At 51.1% G+C, this 23,151-nt stretch overlaps 1 protein-coding gene across 12 annotated transcripts in view; it reads left to right on the top strand.

The window, feature by feature from the left end:
* CACNA1C (calcium voltage-gated channel subunit alpha1 C) overlaps positions 1-23,151 on the top strand; it is a 651,888-nt gene that overhangs the window by 563,633 nt on the left and 65,104 nt on the right. For 7 of the 12 annotated variants that reach the window (XM_055095249.2, XM_063593287.1, XM_055095252.2 and 4 more), the window contains exon 30: positions 20,770-20,853. In XM_055095249.2, coding sequence (XP_054951224.1) covers positions 20,770-20,853 — 84 coding nt within the window. Of the gene's footprint in view, positions 1-20,101; positions 20,186-20,769; positions 20,854-23,151 lie in introns of all 12 variants that reach the window. The other 5 variants (XM_055095251.2, XM_034935165.3, XM_063593289.1 and 2 more) reach the window with 3 other exon arrangements.

Below are 23,151 nucleotides of genomic sequence, written 5' to 3' on the forward strand. Positions count from 1 at the left end.
CCTGACCTAGAGAGGACCCCTGGGTTGCCCTGACACCTTCCTTAGGGCACACGGTGTCTGTGCCCACACATGGTCCTATTCCAAGCCCTGCAGCCCAGGAGCTCTGACAGTTCACCACCCACAGCAGCATGACCAGCTGAGGCCAGGAGTGCAGTCACTGCCGAGCCGAGCCTCAGTCTCAGATGACTCCTCTCAGTGGAGAAACTGGCATCATTTTCATCCAGTGTCACGAGACATGTGGTTTAAATATTTCAAAGCCTTGAGTCATTCCACAATTGACTCAGATGCGTTTCTGACGATGTCTGAGGCAGTCTGGAGAGCCTGCAGTGGACTTTCTGAATCATGCCTCCTGAGCATGGGAGACATACAGACAACCTTCCCTGGGAAGTGCATGAAATTGACACCTGCAGGAGCCTCCGTCCTCCACCTAAAAGACACTCCACCTAAATCCTGCCAATCAAGGAACAAGCCAGTTTCCTAGGAAGTAACCATTGTGAGTGGTCTAATCTATAAAGTGCCTCCTAATTTCCTCTGTCCCTGGTTTTCTATTGTGAGAAGATGGGGCAAGATAACAGAGACTTTTACCCAAGAAGGAAGACAGCCATCCTGGGCCCATTTGCATTTCACATTCCAGGGTACATCTATGGTGTAAAGAGAAAGGAAAATGGATCTTTCCCTGTGAATTTCCCTAAAGGGGCTCTGGCAAGAGGGCGATAAAGGTCACCACCCCATTAGGAGCATCATGGAGCACAGCTGAGTCCCTGGATTCTTACTGAGCTATATTCTTCATTCACAAATAGACTCCAGGTAAAGCAGCTCCAAAATTTTCAGGCAGAAAACCAAACTGGAAAAACTTGAAGCTCTGGAAGAATATCCAGCTGGATCTGGCCCAAGAACCAGTGGCTTCTAACCATGACCTGAATCCATGACAACTTTCATTTCCCACCATTAAGTAGGACTCTGTGCTGCACTTTTTATTTCACTGGCATGGTTGTTTGTGTATGACCCAGATGAGCATCAGCATTTGCTGTGAAAGGATGGCTAGGAACCAAGGATGTTGAAGACAGTCTGAAGTTGTCACTGCTTATGTTTCGTCTCTGCAACTGGCTGGTTGGTTGGTCCATCAGCTGGTCAACTTGTATTCTTGCTTCATTCTTTCATTGTTTTCATGGTCATGGATGTTCCCAATTTCTTCATTTCTGTGTGTTCTCCTCACCACTCCATGGAAAATAAATTTACTCAAGTAAGTCCCTGCCTTAAATCTAACCATCCCACTCCTTAAATTCATACTCTGTTCAAAAAAAAAAAATCACACAAAGAAACTAGGAATCAACATAAACCAGTTTAGATTGAGTCGGTCCCTGACAAAGCCTCAGGAACCCGCGGGCATGGTTTGAAGAGAGTGAGGTGGATCATGCCATCATTGATTTGAACAGTGAACAGTTACCCAGAAGGATCTCCTTCCCTAGAAGTGAGAGGCCATGACCTGGAGATAACTGGATGGCCCCTGCACCCCACACGAAGGTGCAGGACCAGGCTGGGCAGCACGAAAAGTGCTGGCTGGAATATTCTGAAGGTAATTAAATAACTGGATAGTCCTATCATGAACTGAAGCTTGTCAGCAAAGACAGGAAAATAAATTTTAAAGGTACTCTTATAGATTTGATAAACTGAAAAATATGCAATGCCTGGGGAAAAAGTCTAACAGAAATGGCTAAGATCTCTACAGAGAAAATGATAAAATTGGAAGGAATTCAAGAAAAGCTGATAACTGAAGACATCTATCATGTTCCTGAATTGGAAAGCTCAATATTATTAAGATATCATTTTTCCTCAAACTGATCCATAGGCTCAATATCATTCCAGTTAAAACTCCCAATTGCACTTTGCTGGAGGTGAGGATGGCAGGAGAGGGAGCCACACCATAAATACTTTATGGCCAACAGGATGAGGCTGGGTGGTCCTGAGGCTTCAGCCCCTTCGGGCAGTTCTGAGGTCACCAAGGAGGGAATGCACAAGAGCCTGGCGCGGGAAGCAGCGTCTGTCTCAGCTACTCCAGTGTCAGCTGCTGGTTTGGTAGTGGGAGTGATGATGTCACTTAGTTGCCTGAGGTTTGCTGTCGAGGATGTCTCAGCAAGGGTACTGGGGGGGAGGAGCTGCAGGAGGCGATGAGTGAGAGGCTGCGCTCCAAGCTTCTCCTCCTCAGTGGAATGTGGTATGCCAGGAAGGCAGGGGTTCACCCCGTGGAAGGCTCCTAACTCCTCCCCTCCACACAGGCTCCACCTGGGCCGCAGAGGGGTGAAGCAGCTGAGACTCACCTCTGCCCCTCAGCTGAAGCCAGCCCACTCAGGGAGTAGCCAGTGCTCACCTCCCCAAGAGGAGGACGCTGGAGGGGCCTTGACCCTGGCAGCTCTCTGGAATCAAAGTCTCGGTCTCCCTTTTCGGCTTTCCCCCAGCCTGAGAATGGTCCAGAGGGGAGAATGGACCCAGAGTGAAAGCACTCATTGGCCCCTCTGACCCCCTGCTTTCTTGAATAAGCAGCTGAAACCTCGGGAGGTCTGGCCCCTTTCCCACACGTTCCCAGTCTCCGCTCTCTTTCTGTCTGGGCCTCCTCAGCCCAGCTGCTCCAGCTTCACAAAGCCAGATGGTTTCTCTCATCCCCCTACCCTTTCTTCTGGTGATTTTCAGCCAGAAGTTGACGCATATATAGTGGAGCCCCTCTTGACTGGGTTAGACAGTCTCTCGCCCTGGCCCGAGTGAGTTTCTTCCACTGTCAGTTACCCCAGCCATCCCTGGCTTTCCCCAGCCGGTGGCAGCTGCGAGCACCCAGGCCCTTTCCCTGCAGACTCTTTCCCACCCAGTCCTGAGCTGGTCCTAAGAAGGCAGCAAGCGCAGGTGAGGTCTGGAGTTAGTCTTGCTGCTGCGAGCCCCCATAGGGTGTGTCCCGTGAGCCATGGGGCACCCAGACACTCTTTTCCACAGTCGATTGGACTTCTGTCTAGATTTCCCCATTAGCATTTTATTGCCCTAGTGACAGAAATCTAACAGCCCTGAGCCCCTCTGGGTTCTTAGCTGACCCCCTCTGGGGTGCAGAGCCTTGTCCAGCTGCTGGCCAGACTTGCCGCCTCATGGCCTCCATGCCACTTCCGAAGTGGAGGCAGCCTCCTCACCACGGCTCCTCTCCAGACTTCCTGCCGGCGCCCTTGCCCTGCACGCTGGTCTCTGCTGGGCCCGACAGGCCTTACCACAGCCATCTGGGGCTGTGGCTCCTGTCTGCCACCACACACAAAGGATGTGGCTGGCATTTTCAGAGGATCAGCTAAGAATGGGGCAGCAGTTCAGTTGCCACAGTCTTGTCGGCTTTGAAGCCCCTGTTATCTTTCAGGAAAGAGGAAATGAAGGCAGTGAAGCCTTGGCCTTGGCTGCTTCTCAGAGAGTAGAGAGGCAGAAAGAGGAGCGGTTTCTCCGGTCCCCCACCTGTTGTCCTGAGGAATCCATCAACGAGTCCCTGGGCACTTCCTTTATCGAGAGTGAGGGATGAGTCAGGACTAGTCGGTAGCCTGGTGAATGAGATGCTACCAGAACCAGAGCTGCTCGGGACCCTGGAGGTCAAATGCTGGCTCTCTCTTGACCCTGGAGGTCAAATGCTGGCTCTCTCTCTTGACCCTGGAGGTCAAATGCTGGCTCTCTCTTGGGGCCACTCTTCATAGCACAGCTCTGGGCCCAGCCTTGCCCCGGTCTCACTGACACATGTGCCAGCTAAGCTATAGGGAGGGCCAGGAGGCTCTGGAATGGTCCTCCTAGTGGCGAGCACCTGGAGTTCGTGTGCCAAAACCAGCCCGCTCTGCATCGTGAAGGCTCTGAGCTGACAGAGGCTGTTGTTGGCCTTGGACTTTCCACACTCAGGGGCAGCCGTCCTCGTATCCAGTGTGCCCATGTGGGGGCAGGGATCCTGTGGCTTCCAGAGCAGTCTTTTCTCTGCAGGCTCTGCTGTTCTTAGGACTGGTTTCGCTCTTGCAAATGATTCTTGGCCCTGACATGGGTGGGCACAGGCCCTGCGGAGGGGAGAAATCTTTGGGGATACCCTAAGGATGTGGCTCAAATGGAAGGGTCATCACCAGCTGCCTTGTTTTCACTGGGCTTGTGTCGAAAGGCACAGATGAGGGCTAGGTTGGGGCTGTAGGTTCGCATATGGATGAGCAGAGGGAAAGTTGGAATGAGGAGGTGGGTGCATGGGGAAGAACACTTGCTTCCATAGAGAAACGACAGCCCAGTTTCTCATCTACTCTGTCAGCTCTGTCCGTATCTAGAAACTTCTGTCCTTTAGATTCAGCATCTGGCCTCTTTGGGCAAATAGCTTTCATCACATGACCCGAAGATGCTGTGGTCCCTCCTCCAGCCAGCTTGGGGTTCTCCAGGGGCATCCATGCCCTGTGCAGATGCAAGGGGACTTTGGAGGCTGAGGGTCCGGATTGCTCAGGTGTGGACCTGCTGTTTTAGGTATTGGAGTCTGTGGCACCAGGAGTGAGCTGCTCCCAGGAAAGGGACCAGATTCTGACATTCCCCTGGCAGGTGGAGAAGTTGGGAGGGCACCCTCAGCAGACAACTCAGCCCCCAAGTCAAAGGTCAGATCTGCTTGTCTGAGCAAGGGAAGAGAAACCACCTTTACGAACTGTGGGCCAGGCCTCTTTCCCCACCCAGGCCAGGGTGTCAGTCTGGATGGTAATCAGACATGTTCTCTGCCCCCGGGAGGAGGCAAGTGGACTGCACACCAAAGAACAGGCTCCTGAAGGTTGCCAGTGGCGACAGAAACAGCCACAGGAGAAGAGAGTGCATGAGCCTGTGTCAGAGCAGCAGCTCATCAGCCTAAGGAGAGGTGTGGCAAAGGCCACGAGGCCCCAAACTGCCCCACCGGAGCCCTGGGGCAGCCAGGGCTGAGGCAGTGGGAAGAAAGCCAGGGCCAGAATTCCTCTAAAGACACCAATGTGGCCACCTGAGGGGCCAGGGGAACCCTGCAAGCTAAATCCATCAGGCCTGAGCTGAGCCTGCCCCGGAGGCAGGAGAGACTCCGATGTCCACAGACTCTTCCATGGACTGTTGAGAGACATTTCAGAACGTGTTCTTAAAAGCTCAGTCAAGGACCAGGAGAAGGAAGGGGAAGTGGGATGGCCAGGAGGAAAGGATGCACACTGGAGCCCATTCCTCTTTTTGAAAGCGGAGAATCTTCTAGGAACTTGGTTTGTTTTTCAGTCATGTTTTCGGCAGCAATGACATTGCTGGCTGAAATGTACTTTCTCTCCAACTTGACCTCTGCCTCCACCTGCACCGCTCACCAGGAATCATCCTCTTCCAACTGTTTTAGATTAGCCATGCACTTCTGTATGATGCAGTAATTTTTGTGAAGTTTTAATTTTTACAAAGCAAATTTTGCTTTATGTCTTCGCTTCATCATCCACTGCCCCCAGATCCCACCCAGAGAGGAAATTCTGGTAGATTGAGACCCAGGAAGCCTAGATCCCACCTCAGCATCACCTTGAACCAGCCAGGGCTGAGCAGACGGGACAGGAAGAGCTTCCTACAAGCACTTGTTCCTTCCACGTCTGTTTCTCTGTAAAGTAGGAAGACTGCCTTAGCATACTGTGGTGAGACTGAGTGAGGTCATATCTACAGAGGAATGAAGGCTTCAGGGAAAGTGCCATTCAGATGAAACTCAGCCGGATCCCTACGCCTGGGGAGTTTGCACCCAGCCCTCTAACTCAGCACCAAAGGAACTTCACCTCCAGCCTGGGTGTGCCTTCTTGTCTGTGACCATTTTAAATGGGCCCTTTTGCAATATTGGTATTCTGTCGTCTTTGATCCTGAGCCCATGTATTCTATCCCTTCAGTCTGATTTCTGTCTCACACCATGAAATAACTTTAAGGCTCATCTTAATGCATCCTTGAAGTTGGGTTGTGCAAGCATCAACCACGCTACCAGCATCTAAACTATCACTCCCCTTTCCTGTGGCTAATGCAACCCATTAGTCGGCTTTTCAAGCCTTCAGCTCAGTTTTTCACCATTCCCTCTCTTTCTCGGTGCCTAGGCCTTGCCATTCTTCGTATTCTTTATTTCAAGGACTCTTTGTTTGTGTACTTGGCTAGTGTTTTGCTGCAGGCTAAAGTTCACCAACAACCCCCAAAATATTTTGTTGAGCAGCTCACGTGCTAGGCGGTGTGCTTGGTACCAGGGACTCAATCATGAATACAAGCAGGTAGGTAAGGCCACACTTGCCTGGGGCGACTTTGGCCCACTCTTGAGACTTGTAGCATCCCCAGTTCACCCTCTCATTTGTCACTAGGAAAACTCCTGTCAGCTGGCATTCATATTTCAACTTAAAAAGAAGCAGTCAATAATCAATGCCTGCACCTGAGATCAAGTAACATTTAGAAGCACTGGAGGGAAGCAAACAACATATATTGTCAATGAAGAACCAGACATGAAGCTGGATATTTTACTTGCCTTATCTCATTCAATCCATAAGACGAATATTATGGCCTCCCATTTTACATCTGAAGAAACTGGAGATCAGAAAAAGGCTAAGTCCAGAGCTGGCTTTTTGTTGTTATTGTCAGTTTGTAACAAACACCATCCTGCTTAGTATGCACCCTACACTGCTCTAAGCACCTTAATAGGAATGCATTTAATCATCGTAAAAATCCTGGGATTCTATTGCAGGCTTAGGTGACTCAAAAGCCACTCTTTCCACGACAACCCTATTGAAACAAGAAATGTGAATAAGCCATGTTGTTGCTATGCACTTAGTGAGTCCTCAGTAAATGTTAGCTGTCTTCCTTCTAAGATCCGAGACGAAAAGAAAGAAAGCCATTCTCGAGTCACTACCCTCTGGAATGGAAAGTGTTCACTCCACTCCTGTGTCCTGCCACCTTCTCTGAGGCCCCTTGCCACCCTTCCCTCTCATTCAGCCATTCTGTCTGTGGCCCCTGCATTCCCTAGATTGCTTTGGACCTTTGAATTTTGTTTCCAAATCTGAGTTGACAAGCACTTTCAGGAGAGGGGGCAGTCAGCTGACAGGTGGGCTCAGGAAAGTGAAACAGAAGCCTACTACACACTCATCTGCATGTGTTTCCCCACACACTTGCACACACATTTGCAATGGGAAGACTTACACATTGGGGACACAAAAATTGCCAAATTCGTCAATGGTGGGAGCTGTTTCATGTTCATCTCTGTGCCATGAGAGGCATTCAGTGAAAGTTTGATGCATGCATGCATGAATGGATGAATGAGAATTGTGAGCCCGGAAAAGAAAGTCGGAATATTAGTGTCAGAAAGGATTGAGACCATTGAGCTTCCATCAGTGCAGAAATCTCTACACAGTCCTACTTTCTGCCATACGAGTCTCCTTGTTTCTAGAGGTAGCTCTGTTGGAAATCCTTCTTTATACTGAATTAAAATGCACCCCTCTGTAACTTCCACTTATCCCTACTTCCTTTTCCATCTTTCCTTTCTATAAGTAGTTCTTGAGCGCCTCAGTGATGATGTTGAAGCATGGTACCATCTTTATAGGGCTCACAGAGTAGTGCGGGAGACACCAATACACAACAAACAAAGGTTTCAGATGGGGTAAGGGCTGGGGTGGGGAAACTGAAGAGTGTGGGTGAAGAGGCACCTGTTTAAAATAAGGAGGTCAGGAAGGCACCATTTCTGCTGAGCCCTGGAGGTTGAAAAGGAGCCAGAAGAGGAGCATTTCAGGCAGAAGGAAGAGCAAAGACCCCGAGGCAGGGGCAAGCTCAGCTCGCTCTGGAAACTGAGAGTGGCGCGTGAAAAGGACTGTGCCAGAGCCCACAGGCCCTTCAGGATCACGGTGAGGGGTGTGCACTTCCTCTGACTGTCCTTGGAAACCGCAGGGATGGGCCATTCAGTGGGGGGATTATATAATCTGATTTTCATTTTTTAACCAGCATGCTGGCTGCTCATTGACAAATGACTGGTGTGGTGAGATGGGGAGCAGCAAGGAGCCTGATGCTGGGAAGGCAGGTGGCAGTGGAAGAGATGGAGCGAGGGGGGCAGAGTCATGACATCACTGGATGGCGAATTGGATGTGAGGGTGAGGAACAGGAATCAGAGACGGCTCCGGGGTTCCTGGCTTTCCCTGAGTGGATGGAAGAGTGGTGTCATTTGCTGAAATAGAGAAGAACAGGAAGAAACCAGTTTAAAGTGAGAATGTGGGGATATATTAGGTTAGAAAATGTCACGTAGGCTGTGAAAATCTGGAATTCAGACAGGCGATCTGGGCTGGAGATGTATTTTAGGAGTCAGCGCCATCTATTCCCTCTGAAGATAGAAACTCCAAGAATCCTGTCCAGAAGCCTTCAAGTCCTGGGAGAAGAGTTGGAGAACGTGCAGAATCACAAGGAAACTGGGAGAGAAGAGAGGAAGGAGAAGGAAAGGGGTCCGGAGGCCAAGAGCCAGGAAGGCTGAAATGAGGGGTGGAGAAGAAAATATCATTCCCCAGGATAAGAGTAGAGATGAGTTAAGCCAGCTGCAGAGAAGGAAAGGGGTCCGGAGGCCAAGAGCCAGGAAGGCTGAAATGAGGGGTGGAGAAGAAAATATCATTCCCCAGGATAAGAGTAGAGATGAGTTAAGCCAGCTGCAGAGAAGAAAGAAACGGTCCTCCAGGCCTTCTAGAAACTGCAGACAGGCAGAGGGAGGCCAGAATGCTGCCCTGCTGTCCAGAGGGTGACACGAAAAGGGCCGGACAGAGGCCAGTGTGCGCAGGCCCTTCAGGACCACAGTGAGGGGTGTGGACTTCCTCTGACTGTCCTTGGAAACCACAGGGATGGGTCATTCAGTGGGGGAACTGCATAATCTGATCTGGGGTCTTCAGTGTGCACCTTTACCCTCACCCACGTCCTCCCATACTGAGCATCACAGAGGTCCCTGACTCTGCCCCTCCTTCTCCCATACTAGAAATCCTTGCCCTGGAGGAGCTCAAAAGCCAGGCCTTCCCAGACCTTGCTGGACATGTTTGCGACAGAACCAGGGCCCTCTCCTTTTCCCAGCTGTGCAGAATTGAATTTGCCGGCCTCATGATTCCATAAAAGGAGTTTCCAAGACAGACCTTCTGCACTTCTCTTTGGCTAAGAGGTTCTTTGCTATAAAAAACACAGGATAATGGGGGAGTGTACCCCGCCCCCAGCCCAGTGCTGAAGCTAGGGACAGGCGTTCTCATACAGCTCTCTTCTTTCCTTCACGATCTTTCCTCTCTCCTCGCTCTGCCCACCACCCACCACCTCACCTGTGTTCCGCCCCTACGATGGTTGGGGCCGCCTGAGGCTCAGAAGTCTGGCCGGCTCAGTTTTCCATCTCCTGGTGGCCTTCCGTGGGGCCTCAGGACAGATCTTCAGGGCCAGTGGCTGTTCTCAGCCTCGTGGGGACAACCCTGACCACAGCAAGAAATGCCCTGCTCTTGGAGTCACTTTTGAGGAAGACGTTTTCATCTCTATGTAGTCTTTCGATGTACAGGGAAATGCCTTAAAATCTTCTGCAGGAGCCCAGGCCTTCGTCGTTCACTGCTCTGTGTTCAGCCCTGCTCTTTGGGAAGGTATTCAAGAACAGTCTAAGATGTTGCCTGAAGAAAAAAAAGTGGCAGTCTAGTGGCACGAGGGTTTAGCATTTGGGATGAAAGGAAAGTGGCTGTGATTGGGTCACGCTCAAACATCGAGACTGTTGGTTCCTGCCCGGCATTCTCCCTCCCATCCCTCCCCTGCCGTAGCCTCTCTGGGTCCCTGCAGAAGCCTCGCTGTTCCTCGTGGTTCTGCTTGGTCCTGAGTGCCCCCACGAGCCTCTCCATGGTTCCCCATTGTCCACAGAGGAAGCTGCTCTGGCCGGCCCTGTCCTCCAGCCCTTGTCTCCTTTTCAGAGCCACCCATGCTCTCACCTTTTCCGTGTAATAAATAATAAACACCTCCAGTGCTGCATCCTTCAAGCTGCCTCCCGAGACCAGCCTGGCTAGAAGTGGTCTCCACCACCTCTGAGCTCCCAGAGCACCCTTTTCCCTCTTTCTGGTACTTAATCAGAGCTCTTGCTGGAAATGTCTCATCCTTCCAGCAGGACTGGAAAGTCTTTGAGCAGGACTGTCTCTTGGTGGCATCCACACTGACCTCCTTCCAAATGCTAGCCCAGTAACACCGTGTGCCTGTCATCTCTGTCAGTGTCAGCTGAATGAAGGCCAACGGAAGACAAGACAGGCAGCTTCCTCTGGGGTGCCCCTCCTCGCAAAAGTGACTCCAGCCCCTGGCTCACAAGCTCCGGCATCCAGCAAGGACACCCCCTTCAGTTCTCCACCCACCACAGGAGCTTGTCACTCTCTGGGGTGGTCTGCTGGAAAAGAAAGCAGAGATGGAAGGCAAAGACAGTGGCTCCGGAGCCGCCATCCGTGCCGTGCTCAGCAGGACTTAGCAGCATGGCCACCCAGGTCAGGGAAATTCTGGCTCAAGTGTGCTCAGACAGTTCAGTGCAGAACTCAGGGCCAGTGAGAGGTGCTGGGCCCTGAGACTACCTCAGGCCAAAGTTCTGAAATTCAACCCTCCCAGGCTTATTGGAGGATGGGGTCCTTGTTTGGGGGTTTCTTTTGTTTCATTGGTTTTTTGTAATGCTGATGAACACTTCCACAGACCTAGTGTTCTACAGAACACAGTTCTGGAAATCTGTAGGGCGTCACCATGATTCGGGGAGGTAAAACTGACATTTAGTGTTTAGCGGGTGGGACTGAGGATGCTGAAAGTCCTACAACATGTGAGAGGGTTCTGCCCAGTGAAGGAGCATCCTTGGGCCCTGTGGAATGATTGGGAAATACTTATCCAAGGAGCACCCTTCATGGGTGATGTTCAGTGACACCGATAGTGGGGGAGTCTTCAGTGGCTGGCCAGGGGCCGAGGCTCAGCAAGGATAACACTGCCACTAGAAATACGACCGTATCTTGGATTGTATGACTGCATTTCCTCACTAACCTGGAATATTCACATTGAAGAACTTGAAGAGCAAGCAAGAATTTTATTTCAAAAATCGTACAGAAACCTAGACATTCTCTTGGGCTAGGTCTTCAATCCTTTCTGGACCCAATGCTCTTCTTTTTGGAATAGTCTCCCCACCCACTGTATACTCCATGTCCCTACAGAGCTCCACAGCGCCCCGTGGTGGCCAGCGTCACCTCCTCTCTAAGAACCCACACATAGCCTCAGGCTGGCTGACTCAGCGTCTTAGTGACTTTTAGATGAAACCTGTTTATCCAATCTATTGAGAAACTGCAGTGTCTGCCACCGTCCACAGAAATCCCTAGGTAGAGAAATGCATTAAAAGGAGTAGAAAAGGGACCGGGAAAGAAGGGCAGCAGCTGCGGATGAAATGCGGCAACTCTTGCCCCAGCCTTCGCCATCGGCACAGAATTCAGAGGCCAAAGCTGTGTGGGCCAAGCTCCCGCATTCCCCTGATTATTATTTATTTGCAGAGTGCCCACGGGGCACCTGGTGCCACGCAGTGCTCCTTAGACAGGCAGGCCCCAGCTTTGCCAGGAGGACCTTCCCCCGCTCCCCCCGCCCCCCGTGGCTCTGCACTCAGGGATTTGCATTTTGTTACAACACTGTGACAGGTTTCTTTCCGGCCTTGCGCTGGAGAGCTTAAAAGTCACTATGAAGGATAAAAAATAATTATATGACTTGCATAAAGCCTTCATGTGGGAAGGGTAGTATTAGCTATTACATTTAATTATTTAATGTAGAAAATTATTCACACGGTGTAAAAAAGCCCGGTGGGAAAGTACACTGTGGTTTCCGTCTCTGGCCCTGCCACGGGGAAGGAAACTGGAACACGCCGGTCTGGTAGGAAGAAGAGGGATTCCCAGACCTACAGGGTGCGTCGGCGATAACCCGACCCACCGAAGCCCGAGGTGCTGCCAGTGCTTCCGGCCCTGCGCTGGGTCAGCCTGCCTTAGGGGCAGGAAGGACCTTCTGTGACACAGGCGGTGGGCAGTACAGGAAGGTAGCCTCTCAGCAAGAACCCCACCAACAACAGCAATAGTAGCAACTGTAGCAATCAGTGAGCACGTTCTCGGTGCCAGACAGGGCAGGTATGAACTTATATCATTCTCACAAAGCCCTATAAGGGGCCAGGCACAGTGGCTCACACCTGTAATCCCAGCACTTTAGGAGGCCGAGGCCGGAGGGCCATTTGAGCCCAGGAGTTCAAGACCACCCTGGGCAAGACCCCATCTCTAAAAAAAAGAAAAAAAAATTCTATTTTTTAATTAGACAGATATAGTGGCACACACCTGTAGTCCCAGCTCCTTGGGAGGCTGAGACGCGAGGATCTCTTGTGCCCAGGAGATGGAGGCTGCAATGAAATATTATTGCAACACTGCACTCCAGCCTGGATGACAGAGCTAAACCCTGTCTCTAAAAATAAAATAAAATAAAACCCTACAAGGGCAAGTACCCTGGTTATTCCCATGTTGCAGGTAGGGAAGCTGAGGCACAGAGAGGTTAGGTAACCTGCCTGCACAACCCGAGGCTCATTGTGGGAAGTGAAGGCGGTCTATCATTTTATTCACATCTTGTTCAAGAGTGTGGGTGCAGGTTGCCGGCCAGATGCCCTGGCCATGCCTGGAGCTGGGCATGGCTCCCTCCCCCACAGCCACCTCTGCCCAGCGCCCTGCCTGGCATACCTGTGCTCTCTCCAGGAGCACTCGCCCACTAGGTTAGAGAGGGTACAGGGCAGGAGTGACAGGATGGGCTGTGGGAGCTTTCTGAGAGTGCTGAGCAGGAAGGGACCTCTCTGATCGGGGTTTGGAAAGCTCTCTCCATGGCCTTGGTCCTGTGGATTGGACTGGAAGGGGTTCTAGGCAGGCAGGCGGTTTTGAAGGCTGCCACAGATTCAAGCCCTCCCATAGCAAAGGAGAGATTGCTCCTCCTCGTTCCAGCCACACCTGATGCTGCTTGTTTCCTGCCTTCCCTTCTTCAGAGTGCATGGTGCTGTTCATTTGAGCTTAAAGTTGCCTGTGTGTATGGCCATGTGTCTGCCTAGCCTTATCCCTCTCCAAGGAGGCATTGATTCAGCACCCTAGTCCTGGAGGCACCTTTGCAGAAAACGGCTCATTTATTCCAGCATGAGTAGTGTGAAGCAGCTATTGGGATCCCCTAATCTACCCAGGTACAAACTGAGGCAGAAAAAGAGCCTCCTGAGACCCCCAAATGGAGCTTAACCCATAACCCCAAATTTTCATCTGCTCTCAGTGGGGAAGATGGCAGGCTTCAGGAGGGCTGATTCATATTCGTATGCCCAAGCCTTGCATAGTTACAGGCCTCTAGTAAGTGCTTATTATGTGTTGATGAGATAAATAAATGAATGAGTAAATAAATGGACGAAGGCCTTCAAAAATGTCCTGGGGAGGATAAGCCTTAATTCCAAAGAAAAATGGGAGCAGAAAGTGTCCAGTTAACAGTGTGCATTCTAAGGAGTGTGTGTTCCTCCTGCAACTAGGAGAGCAGCCCCCCTCACCTCCACCCGCCTGGAGTCCTCTCACGAGGCAAGCACCCAGCCCCTGCCCACTCCTGCCCTTTGTCCAAGCCGTCCTCAAGCTAGCTGTGCAGCATGCGTCTTGGGGTGCTTCTGAATTAACACATCACAGGATGGGAGCTGACAGAGGAGGGCAGAAATCCCCACCTCCTCCCAGGCTGCTGGCAGCTGTGTGCTCCAGTTATGCCTTCTCCATTAGGCGCCACTAATTTCCATGATTACTGTTATGTCTAAATGGCATCCTGGTGTAATACAATTTATATTATCTCTGCTTGGTGTCGGTTACCATTGTTTTCATGATATTCAATGGGATCAACTCTGCATAGACACATAGACACGCACTGAGACTTCACCGCCGCCACCGCCACCGCCACCGCCAGCTGCCAGTGGGACCCAGCTCCTCTCCCCGGTTCATTCGGCTCTCATCATTTCTGGGACCCAGAAAAGATCAGTGTTTCCAGGAGCTGGGCACGGCTCCCTCCCCCACAGCCACCTCTGCCCAGCGCCGTGCCTGGCGCACCTGTGCTCTCTCCAGTGCTTGCTCACTCAAGCAGGACCTCTGCTCTCTTGCAGGGACCCCCTTCCCTAGGTCCGGTGAAGCCATGTGTTGCCCCTCCCTCCCTCAGCGCCGCCCCACCTTGGCAGCCTCCAGCTGCTTCCTGACTGATGTTCCTAACCCTGTCTGCAAGGGCCCTTCAGAGGACCCTTTGTCCTTTTCCACTCTCCGTCTCAATCTCAGCAGCCCCACTTCTAATCCAGCCCAGAAGTCCTGCAGCCCCTCCAGTCAGCACGCTCCGTGACCCATGTGTCCTAGGAGGGGAAACCAGGTGTTCAGAGTCAGCTTCCCCACAGGGCCGGGGAACTCAGGAGCTGGCTGCCTCCCCTGTGTTTCTTGGGGCAGATAAGGAAGGCAGGCAGGAAGGAACAGAGAAGAGAAAGAAATGAGTCATGGCAGTGACAGCACCTCTGCCCTCCAAATGCCTAAGACTGACAGCACCACCCCAGGCAAGGAGTGAAAGGTGTGCGGACTTCGTCGTGGATGCCTTCTTGCCGCCAGCCTGATTGAAAGCTGGTGCGGCCTCTGCTCTGGGCAGAGAAGGAGCGAAGGACTCGGAATTGAAGGGCAAAGGCGTGCACCCGTCACCCCTTCCACAGCAGTCCCCTCGCAGCTCTCCTGTAACAGACAGAAAATGGGCCCCTGCCGCCGCCCCTCTCGATAGAAGAGTGGCTTCTAAGAACCTAGCAGTTAACTGTCTACATGAACTCGAGTCTTACAAAATGCAGCCGTGACAACCTGCACCCCGTCGCCAATCCCAAACGGCGTCAGCCAGATTTCATTCAGGAGAGTTTGAATACTAGCGACCTGGAGGATGGGCAGAAAAGACCTGAGAGACAGACTAAAGGAGAACTCAAGATTCCAGAACCTTCAGCTTCCTCCTTCCTCCTTTCACACACCTAGGCTTTGTTTCCCTGCTGTTCAGTCCCACACCCAAAATAGAACCTGTGACTCCTACGTCACTAGGCAGAGCAACGCTGGTAAATAATGACAGTGGCTGACCGGGCGCAGTGGCTCACACCTGTAATCCTAACACTTTGCAGGGCAGAGACAGGAGGATCACTTGAGACCAGGAGTTCCAGACCAGCCTGGGCAACATAGCAAGACCTCATCTCTACAAAAAAAAATTAAACAATTAGAGGGGCGTAGTACTTGGGAGGCTGAGGAGCTTGAGACCACAATGAGCTATGATCACACCACTGCACTCCAGCTGGGGCAACAGAGAGAGACCCTGTCTTTAAAGTGAACATTTTTTTTAAAGGTAGAAATTCAGAGATTTTGGTCATCATCCTCTGTCTGGAACATTCACACATCCAGAACACCTATTCCTGAGGAGGCCGGATAGAGTCGGTATAAAGAATAGGCATCTCTTGGATTTTTTAAAAATGCTTCCCTAGGTATTGGTCCTCACATTAACCCTACGCAAGACATAGGACTGGTGCTTGTATGGATAATAATCAGATTATGATTACCTCCCCTCAGAAAGCTCAATCTCCAGCCAACTGGAATAAAGACAACGGTGATGACGAGATTCTTGAAATTGCACTTGAAGGTGTAATGAGGTGGAAGCCTCTGGACTCTGGTTGCTTTTTGTTTTAAGCGACTGCACACAGAGGGCTTGGGAAGTGTTCCTCCAGTTGGCAAGAGGCCCACGATTTCTTACATAGGTAGTCATCCCATCCCTTTTCCCACTGGGAGATGGGCATGTCTTGTCTCCAAAAAGCAGAGGACCCGGGAGGTAGGCATTTTACAGCCAGGAAGTACCACTGGACCATGACCCCACAGTTAAGACACAGTATCTGGGACCAGAAGAAAGCAATAAAAGGTCAGGACACATGTGCCTTGTGGATGGGAGCAGAAGAAATGGCAAGTTCTGAGTACTTTGGATGCATGGTCTCCTTTCACCCTCACCTCAACTCTGTGCTTTATCCCATGTTCTAGGTGTGGAAACAGTGGTATAGGGAAGTTAAGTTATTTGTTCAAGGCTACCCAGCTAGTCAGTGGCAGAGGTAGTGTCTGAACCCAGATCTGCCTCCAGAGATCAAGCTTTTCACCACTATGCTGCCTCTTTCAACTTGGTATATCTCCAACGATGGAGCCAAATCAGGGCATGGACAACCAAAATGGAAGAAAATCCACAATTCTCGTGCATGTGAAATGCATCCTATGATGCTTTTGCAGCAGTTGTTCCTTCCCAGCAATGATTTTCTGATGTCAATAACAATTTGGTGACCATTTTCTCAGCCCACCCCTATCAGTGAGTGGAGGTGCTGTGGCACTCAGGCCTAGGTACTGGGACCTGCCCTGAGATGGCCAGAGGAGAGGCCCATCTTATGAACACATCTCCAGAGTGGGGAGTTGGAAGGGGGAAATCCACTCAGCCTGTGGGATTGGGGGATGGCGAGGGCAAGGCTTCCAGCTGCAAAAACGCTTTCCCTTCCGGGCAGCCCGCCCTGCGTGGCTCTGAGGAGCTGGACAGTAGAGGTTTGGTTTGCCACTTCAAGGAGAGCCAGGAAAACCCTTTCTCCAACCCCTTACTTCTCAACCATTTGGGACACAGTCACCAGAGAAATAAGGGGCAACAGGTATAACCAGACTCCAGGTCAGACTGATTTCGTAAGACATGTATGATTTTCTTCCCACCCTCCCTTCTCCATTACACCCTTAAAACCCCTATTACTAATGGTTTCCAGCAACCGAGGGGGCGGGCAAAAACAGGGAGAAGAGAGATGAGACAGCATCAAGCCCTTCCACTCCCGAGAGTGTTGGGAAAAGTATTCCTCCTAGGACCCAACCACCTGGGGACTTGGGGACCAGCAGGAAGGACCTGGGCCTTGTTTCTGGGCAGGGTGTGGTCCAAGTGGGAGGAAGGGGCTGTTGAAATAGCGGGAGGAGGGGACAAAGGGGCAATGGGGATGGAGGCCTGAAAGCTGGCCCTGAAATTGTCTTCTTGGTCCAGCTGGAGGACTGAGGGGCTCTGGGCACCAAAGGCAGGACGGTGGGAGGATGGGTCAGGGTGAAGAGCTGCCTCTTAAAGGGACCCTGTTTGTGCCCAGACATGTACCCTCACCCACTGCATTCCAGCTCTGTGGAAATCCCCCAGGGCTGGGGCACAGGAGCTCTCAGCGACAAGGAACCTGGTTGGTTTCTGCAGCTCCCAGGTAGTGTGCCACCAAACAGATGTCAGTCTAAAGCCTGGAGTAGCACAGCCTGCTGAGGACAAGTGTGAGGCACAAGGCCTTAACTCCAACAGAGCCCAGCCAGTGCCAATCCAGTGAGAGCCAGCGTGGAGCCATGGGAGGAGGGGGCTCCCATGGTCAAGAAAGAGGGGGCTGTGCCTTCTGTCTGCACATATACAAAGAAATCTGGGAGAAAGGGTGACCAGGGGTGCACAGCCAGGCGGTTAACAGGGTTCCTTTAGGTCTCAGCCCTTCACCCTTGTGTGCCCGCTGATTAACTGTGTGTGTTTCTCTGGTTTTCAACACCAAACCTTTGCTCTGTTCTGTCCATTTCTTCCTTTTCCTTTCTCCATCTTAGAGGTGTTGCAGACCAAGGCCAACTTACCCATTTTGTTTCAGGTCTCTCTGGTGGATGAAGATTCCAACTCATCCTCCTTTCTTGAGCACTGACACTCACACCTTCCTCTCTCTCCTCCTTCTCCCACACCCAAATAATGTTTTCTTCCACGTTTTCTAGGCTGATGCAGAGAATTCCTGGATTCTTCTCTTGTTCTTGTTTGTCTCCCTTCTCTTCCTTGACTTCCCTGCCCTTCCCTTCTGAAATAGCTCTACCCCACAAAGACAGTATTCATATCGAGAGGGTCACCCAGTGTTTTCCAAAATCTAATTTTAAGTCTTATGCATAGCTGTAGTTCATCTGGGGTCTTCACTTCTTATTTCCCTCTCCCCAAAATCACTATTCTCCTTTTGCCCTGTGAATGATATCTGAGAACCTGAGAGCGAATTGGTTATTTCCTGCTCATAGCATGTGACTTAAATGGGAGAAAGAAGTCTCTCTGCCTCATAGGCTCCACTATATTCAGAAAAATACCCTGGGAAGCCAACAAGAAAGCCCCGATTTGAAGCTGACCCTCACCTCACCCATGCCCTGGTCAGCTAATCTCTGCTTCGCCCATCCTGGCTGTCCGGTCTCCGTGGTGGCATTTCTGTTTTCTTTCGGCAGAAATGCCTGGGAACCGAAAGGCCCCTTTCCCTGTGACCTGACCTCCCACGCTAAGAATAACAGCCCCAGGACAGCATGTCTTTCGGTCCCTCTGGAAAGAGGGCATGGCTGGGAAGTGGGAAGTTAAGGGAGCTGGATAGAGCTGGGAGGAAAGGGAAGAACACAGATTCTTGGCTTTGTGAGTAAAAAATGAAGAGGAAAAGTTGGCAGCCTTCAAGTGAGCTGGGGAGAGATCTGGGAACCTCTCGGAGGACGCTTCATGCTTTCATACCCCACTCCGACCTCAGAATTCCACCTCCTGGAAGCCCAGAGGGCAGGCAAATACTGGTCCCACTGAAAAAATGTGGCCAGCCCTGTCTTGTCCCCTTTGCAGACCATTTCTAAACTAAAGGCGTGAATGTTTTTTCTTAAAGAAGACAAATCTCTGTAGTACTCGGTCCTTTCCCCTCCACCCATGGGGAATATGACCGCCTGTAGCTGGGGGTGTATGGGGAATATGACCGCCTGTAGCTGGGGGTGTATGCCCCCATTCGGTCACAGAACATCGCTGTGCAGGCCCCTACACCTCCTACACCCAAGAAATCCATGTGCTAAAGAGTCCACTCATCCAGGACACCTGGGGTCCTGTAGGGCCTCTGGGACAGCCCATTCCTTGGTTGACCTGTTGTCCAAGTACATGAAAAAAGTCTTTTAAGAACATTCGTCCCTTCTCTTCTCCAAACATGGTGAAAAATAAACAAAATCCATAGCTACAGAATCAAGTGGTAAAGTCAGGATACTGGTCTTCCCCTTCTGTGCCAGAATCTCTCCTTCAGGGCACCACTGTCTTCATCCCCTTCTAGGCAGCCAGCCTCCCCCAACCTACCAGCCTATCCCTAGCAAACCCATCCTCAGGAAACGCTTTGATCACCACGTGCCCTCTGCGTGGCATCTGCATTCAGCAGGACCCTACCTCCAAATGACCATGAAAGAACCTGGGGAGGGGCTTAGAAAGCCTCAGAAAGCCCTGTCAAGAGCCACATAACCCACTCCCGGACTAGGAGCCCAGCCTTGCCTCTGTCTCCTTTCCCTTAGGAAGGTCTTTGCCAGGGTTGGAACTGCCCCTGGAAACACTGGGGCACCCAGTGCAGGAACTAGGATGCCCTGATTTGATCTGCAAGAGTTGCACTTATTATGGATCTTATTTTAACAATTTGGTCCTTCTTTTATTTTTGAGCTTTATATGAGTCACCTCTGAGCCCAGATAACCTGCCACCCTGCGGCCCACACTGATGGCTGTGGTTTTCAAAGCCTTTTTCATTCCCAGCTTCACCCATAGGACCGAGCCCACTACCCTCTGAGGGGTCACACACCTGTGTTCCCTCCCTCCAGACAGGCCCTTCTGCTGGAAGAGGACTGGGGGTGCAGGAGATGTTCAGCGTGGACTGAGAAGAGAGCATAGTAGCCACATCCTGCCGCCTGGCGATTTGCACCACCCCCCCCCACACACACACCCACTCCTGCCCCTGGTGGGACGTGGACAGGGCCTCTGTGGAGAAGGGGTAGGGTGGGTGGATCTGTAGGATGGGGGCCACGTGACCGAGGGAATGCGGGCAGTAGGGTTAGAGTGTCGCCTCCCTGCTGCTCCTTCCTTGCTGGTGCTCCTGGGCTCCTGGCCATGGTGAGGGCGTCCGGAACTCCAGAGGCAACACGGAGGTGCCTGGACGATGATTCTGATGGTGGTGTTGCTCTGTTCTTGTCTGTCTAATATTCCTTTTTAATCCCCATCCTGCCTGCCCTCCCTTATGTAGGGTTACTTTAGTGATCCCTGGAATGTTTTTGACTTCCTCATCGTAATTGGCAGCATAATTGACGTCATTCTCAGTGAGACTAATGTGAGTATTACTCTGCCCTCCCCAGGAAACCTCCTCATTCCTCCTCCTCTGCCTCGTCTATTTCTCTCTCTCTCACTCTCTCTGTTTACCTTCTTTTATTTTTTTTTTAATTTCCTGTTTTTACCCGCCTCCAGTCATGCCTTTTATTGAACCTGCCGTCGTCCTGTGGGGGAAAAAAAGTGGGAGCTTCTCCTCCTTTTTTTCCATTTACCTCAGCTCTGCCCGGCGCTGCCGGGCTGGGGCGTGGAGCTGAGCAGAGGGAGTGGCGGTAGAGGGGACACACCGCCCGGCTCCCCGGGGCGGCCACAGCCCCACGCCACCTTTGAACTAACCCAGCTTTTGTCAGGCCTCTGCACCCTGCGAAAACCAGGTTATCCAGGTTTGAGCTGCCAGAACTGTAGAGTGGTAAGAGAGTGTTTAATATGCCCACGTAACCTCTTTCTTTTCTCATTTTTTTTCTCTTCTCTCCCTTTTTCCATACCTTTTTTTTTTTTTTTTTCATTTTTCCTCTTCCCTTTTGTTTTGTTTTGTCCTTTGTTGTTGGTTCTTCTTCTCTCTCTCCCCGGCTGCTCTGCCCCATGCAGCACTATTTCTGTGATGCATGGAATACATTTGACGCCTTGATTGTTGTGGGTAGCATTGTTGATATAGCAATCACCGAGGTAAACGTAAGTACATGGCGTCTGTCCCTAACCGTCCGTGCCTGCTCTAACACTCATTTGCCTTTCCCCGGTTTGTTTCCTTCATTTTATTTTCTCTCCCCACCTTCTTATTTTTTTTTTTTAATTTGTTTGTTTGAATTGGTTTGAAGGTTTTTTTTTTCCTTGTTGCTTTATTTTGAAATCTTTTTTTTTTTTTTTAACTTTGGAACGCATTAGGCCTTCCCCTTTTCTGTTAAGTTCTGATTGCTGCATCTTTTCTCTCTCCCGTACAATCAGCCTGGCATGACTCACACTGTATCGGAGGAAGCAGCTCTGGGAGCTGTGGAGTGAGAACATGAGGGGATGTTTGCCACTCTGGGCAGCTGCTGGGGCAGGGACCCAAACCTCTTCTGACCTCCACCTTCTCCTCCAGCCACTGCCTTCCCTACTCTCTCCTTTCCATCCCCACAGCATCTCAGAAGGGAGCTCTCTCAAAGTGGAACACCCTGAGATAAGGCTAAGACTCAGCCTACACCGTCAGCCATAGCCCACCCTCGCCCAAGGACCACCCATGATCTTGGGTTGAATGGGCTCTGTTTTCATTTAACATCAGCAGCCCATGCAGGCGTCCAGGTCCCTGCAGGCTCATTTGGAAGAGGAACGAGAAGGGGAGGATCAGTCATGTCTGAACTCTTCTCTAGAGGTGGTGGGTGACGTACTGAGAGCTGCTCTGGGTGGACCTTTCCTCCTAGTTGCTGTGGAAGCAGGCCCCATGTGAGCGCCTCACTCCCACATGCACCTGCCACCCCTGCCCTCGACCCCTGACCTCTCACACCCCTGCCCCTGGCTCCCGAGCCTCAGACAGCACCCCAGCCTCTGCAAGGCCTCCTGCCACCTCCTTCTCCCAAGAGGGGCCTCCTCCTATACAGTTCCTACCAGTTCCTGCACATGTCTTTTCTGTTACCTGGCATGTTTAAATCTCTCTTTATCTATAGGCAAGCCTTCTTGCGGTCTTTAACATGTGTTGTTTAATTTTTTCGTCATTATTTTTCCTTAATTAAGAGACTTGGTAATGTTTGCATAGACTTTTGATGCACTGAACTATTGAATAACAGCACAGAGCAGATGCTTTAGAGTTTTGATCTAAGATGTTTGGAACTACCCAGCCCACCACCCCCAGCCCCTCCATGCACCCTTACTCCCCTCTCCACTCCATCTTTTGCTCTCAGTCAGTTACACTGCCGTGTTATCTTGCCGGCCAGATTCTTCCAGATTAGAGACCCCTGTCTGCTCCTCTTTTAGCAGATGGACTATGGAAAGCGGTTGTCACACTTGTCATATGTCCCCCACTGTAGTCTGGTGCCCCAACCCTGCTCACCCTATAGCTCCAGAGACCACGGCCCCTCTGTCTCCCTGTGTCTCTGAGAACTGTCTTTGTCCGGTGTGTGTGTATGTATATGTGCGTATATGTGAGTGCATGTCTGTGTGTGTGTGAGCATGTGTGCATGTGTGTGTGTGTGTGTGCACACATGTATGTGTGTGAGTGTATGTGTGTATGTGCACTCTCTCTTAACTTCTCCCAGTAAATCCTCAGATCATTTTTTTAAAATTAGTCTTCCTACTCATGCTCTGAGACTCCTCTCCCCTTTCTGAATGGGCCCCAGTTTTGCAGCTGGATGAGCCCCAAGTTGCTGTTCCCACTCATGCACATAAAGGCCAGAGCTTCTGTGCCCAGAGCTTGTGCCATGCAGTGCTCAGCCGTGGGAGACACTGCAGGGAGAGAAACAGGAAAGACAGGGCAGCAGTGGGCTCTGCCCTCAGGAGGTTTCCTTTCCAGACAGCAGTGCAGAGCCACATTAAAATCTATGCAGAGGGGCCGAGAGCCCCACAGCAGGAAAACGCAGAAAGGTGACAGCAAGCTGCCCCCCTGTACAGTGGCCCACTGCAGCTCTGGGGGTCCTATGAGTTCTTCCTACAGTCGCCAAGGCCCCTGTCACTCAGTCTGCAATTCTCTCCCAAACTATTCATGTCTTTAAAGAAAAAGAAAAAACAACAAAAAAGCATTTTCTAGGATATAAAATTTATAAGAAAAGGGGGCTCTGTTGGGGATAGGGAGGGGGCCTGAACCCATCCAGCAGCTCCTGACATTGGAATAGTGGTTTTCTATTTACAAGTCACTTTGCATTTATCTGACAACTCTAAACTACCCTTTAAATTTGACAGGTAAGAATTCTCATCCCCAATTTGCTGATGCTAAAGGTGATGATGGAGAGATTAAGTACCTTTCCAGTGCCTCAGAGTCAGCCTAGCCCTCCTGGGGCCAGC

The sequence above is a fragment of the Pan paniscus genome, chromosome 10, assembly GCF_029289425.2.
Source record: "Pan paniscus chromosome 10, NHGRI_mPanPan1-v2.0_pri, whole genome shotgun sequence".
NCBI classification, from domain to species: Eukaryota; Metazoa; Chordata; class Mammalia; order Primates; family Hominidae; genus Pan; species Pan paniscus.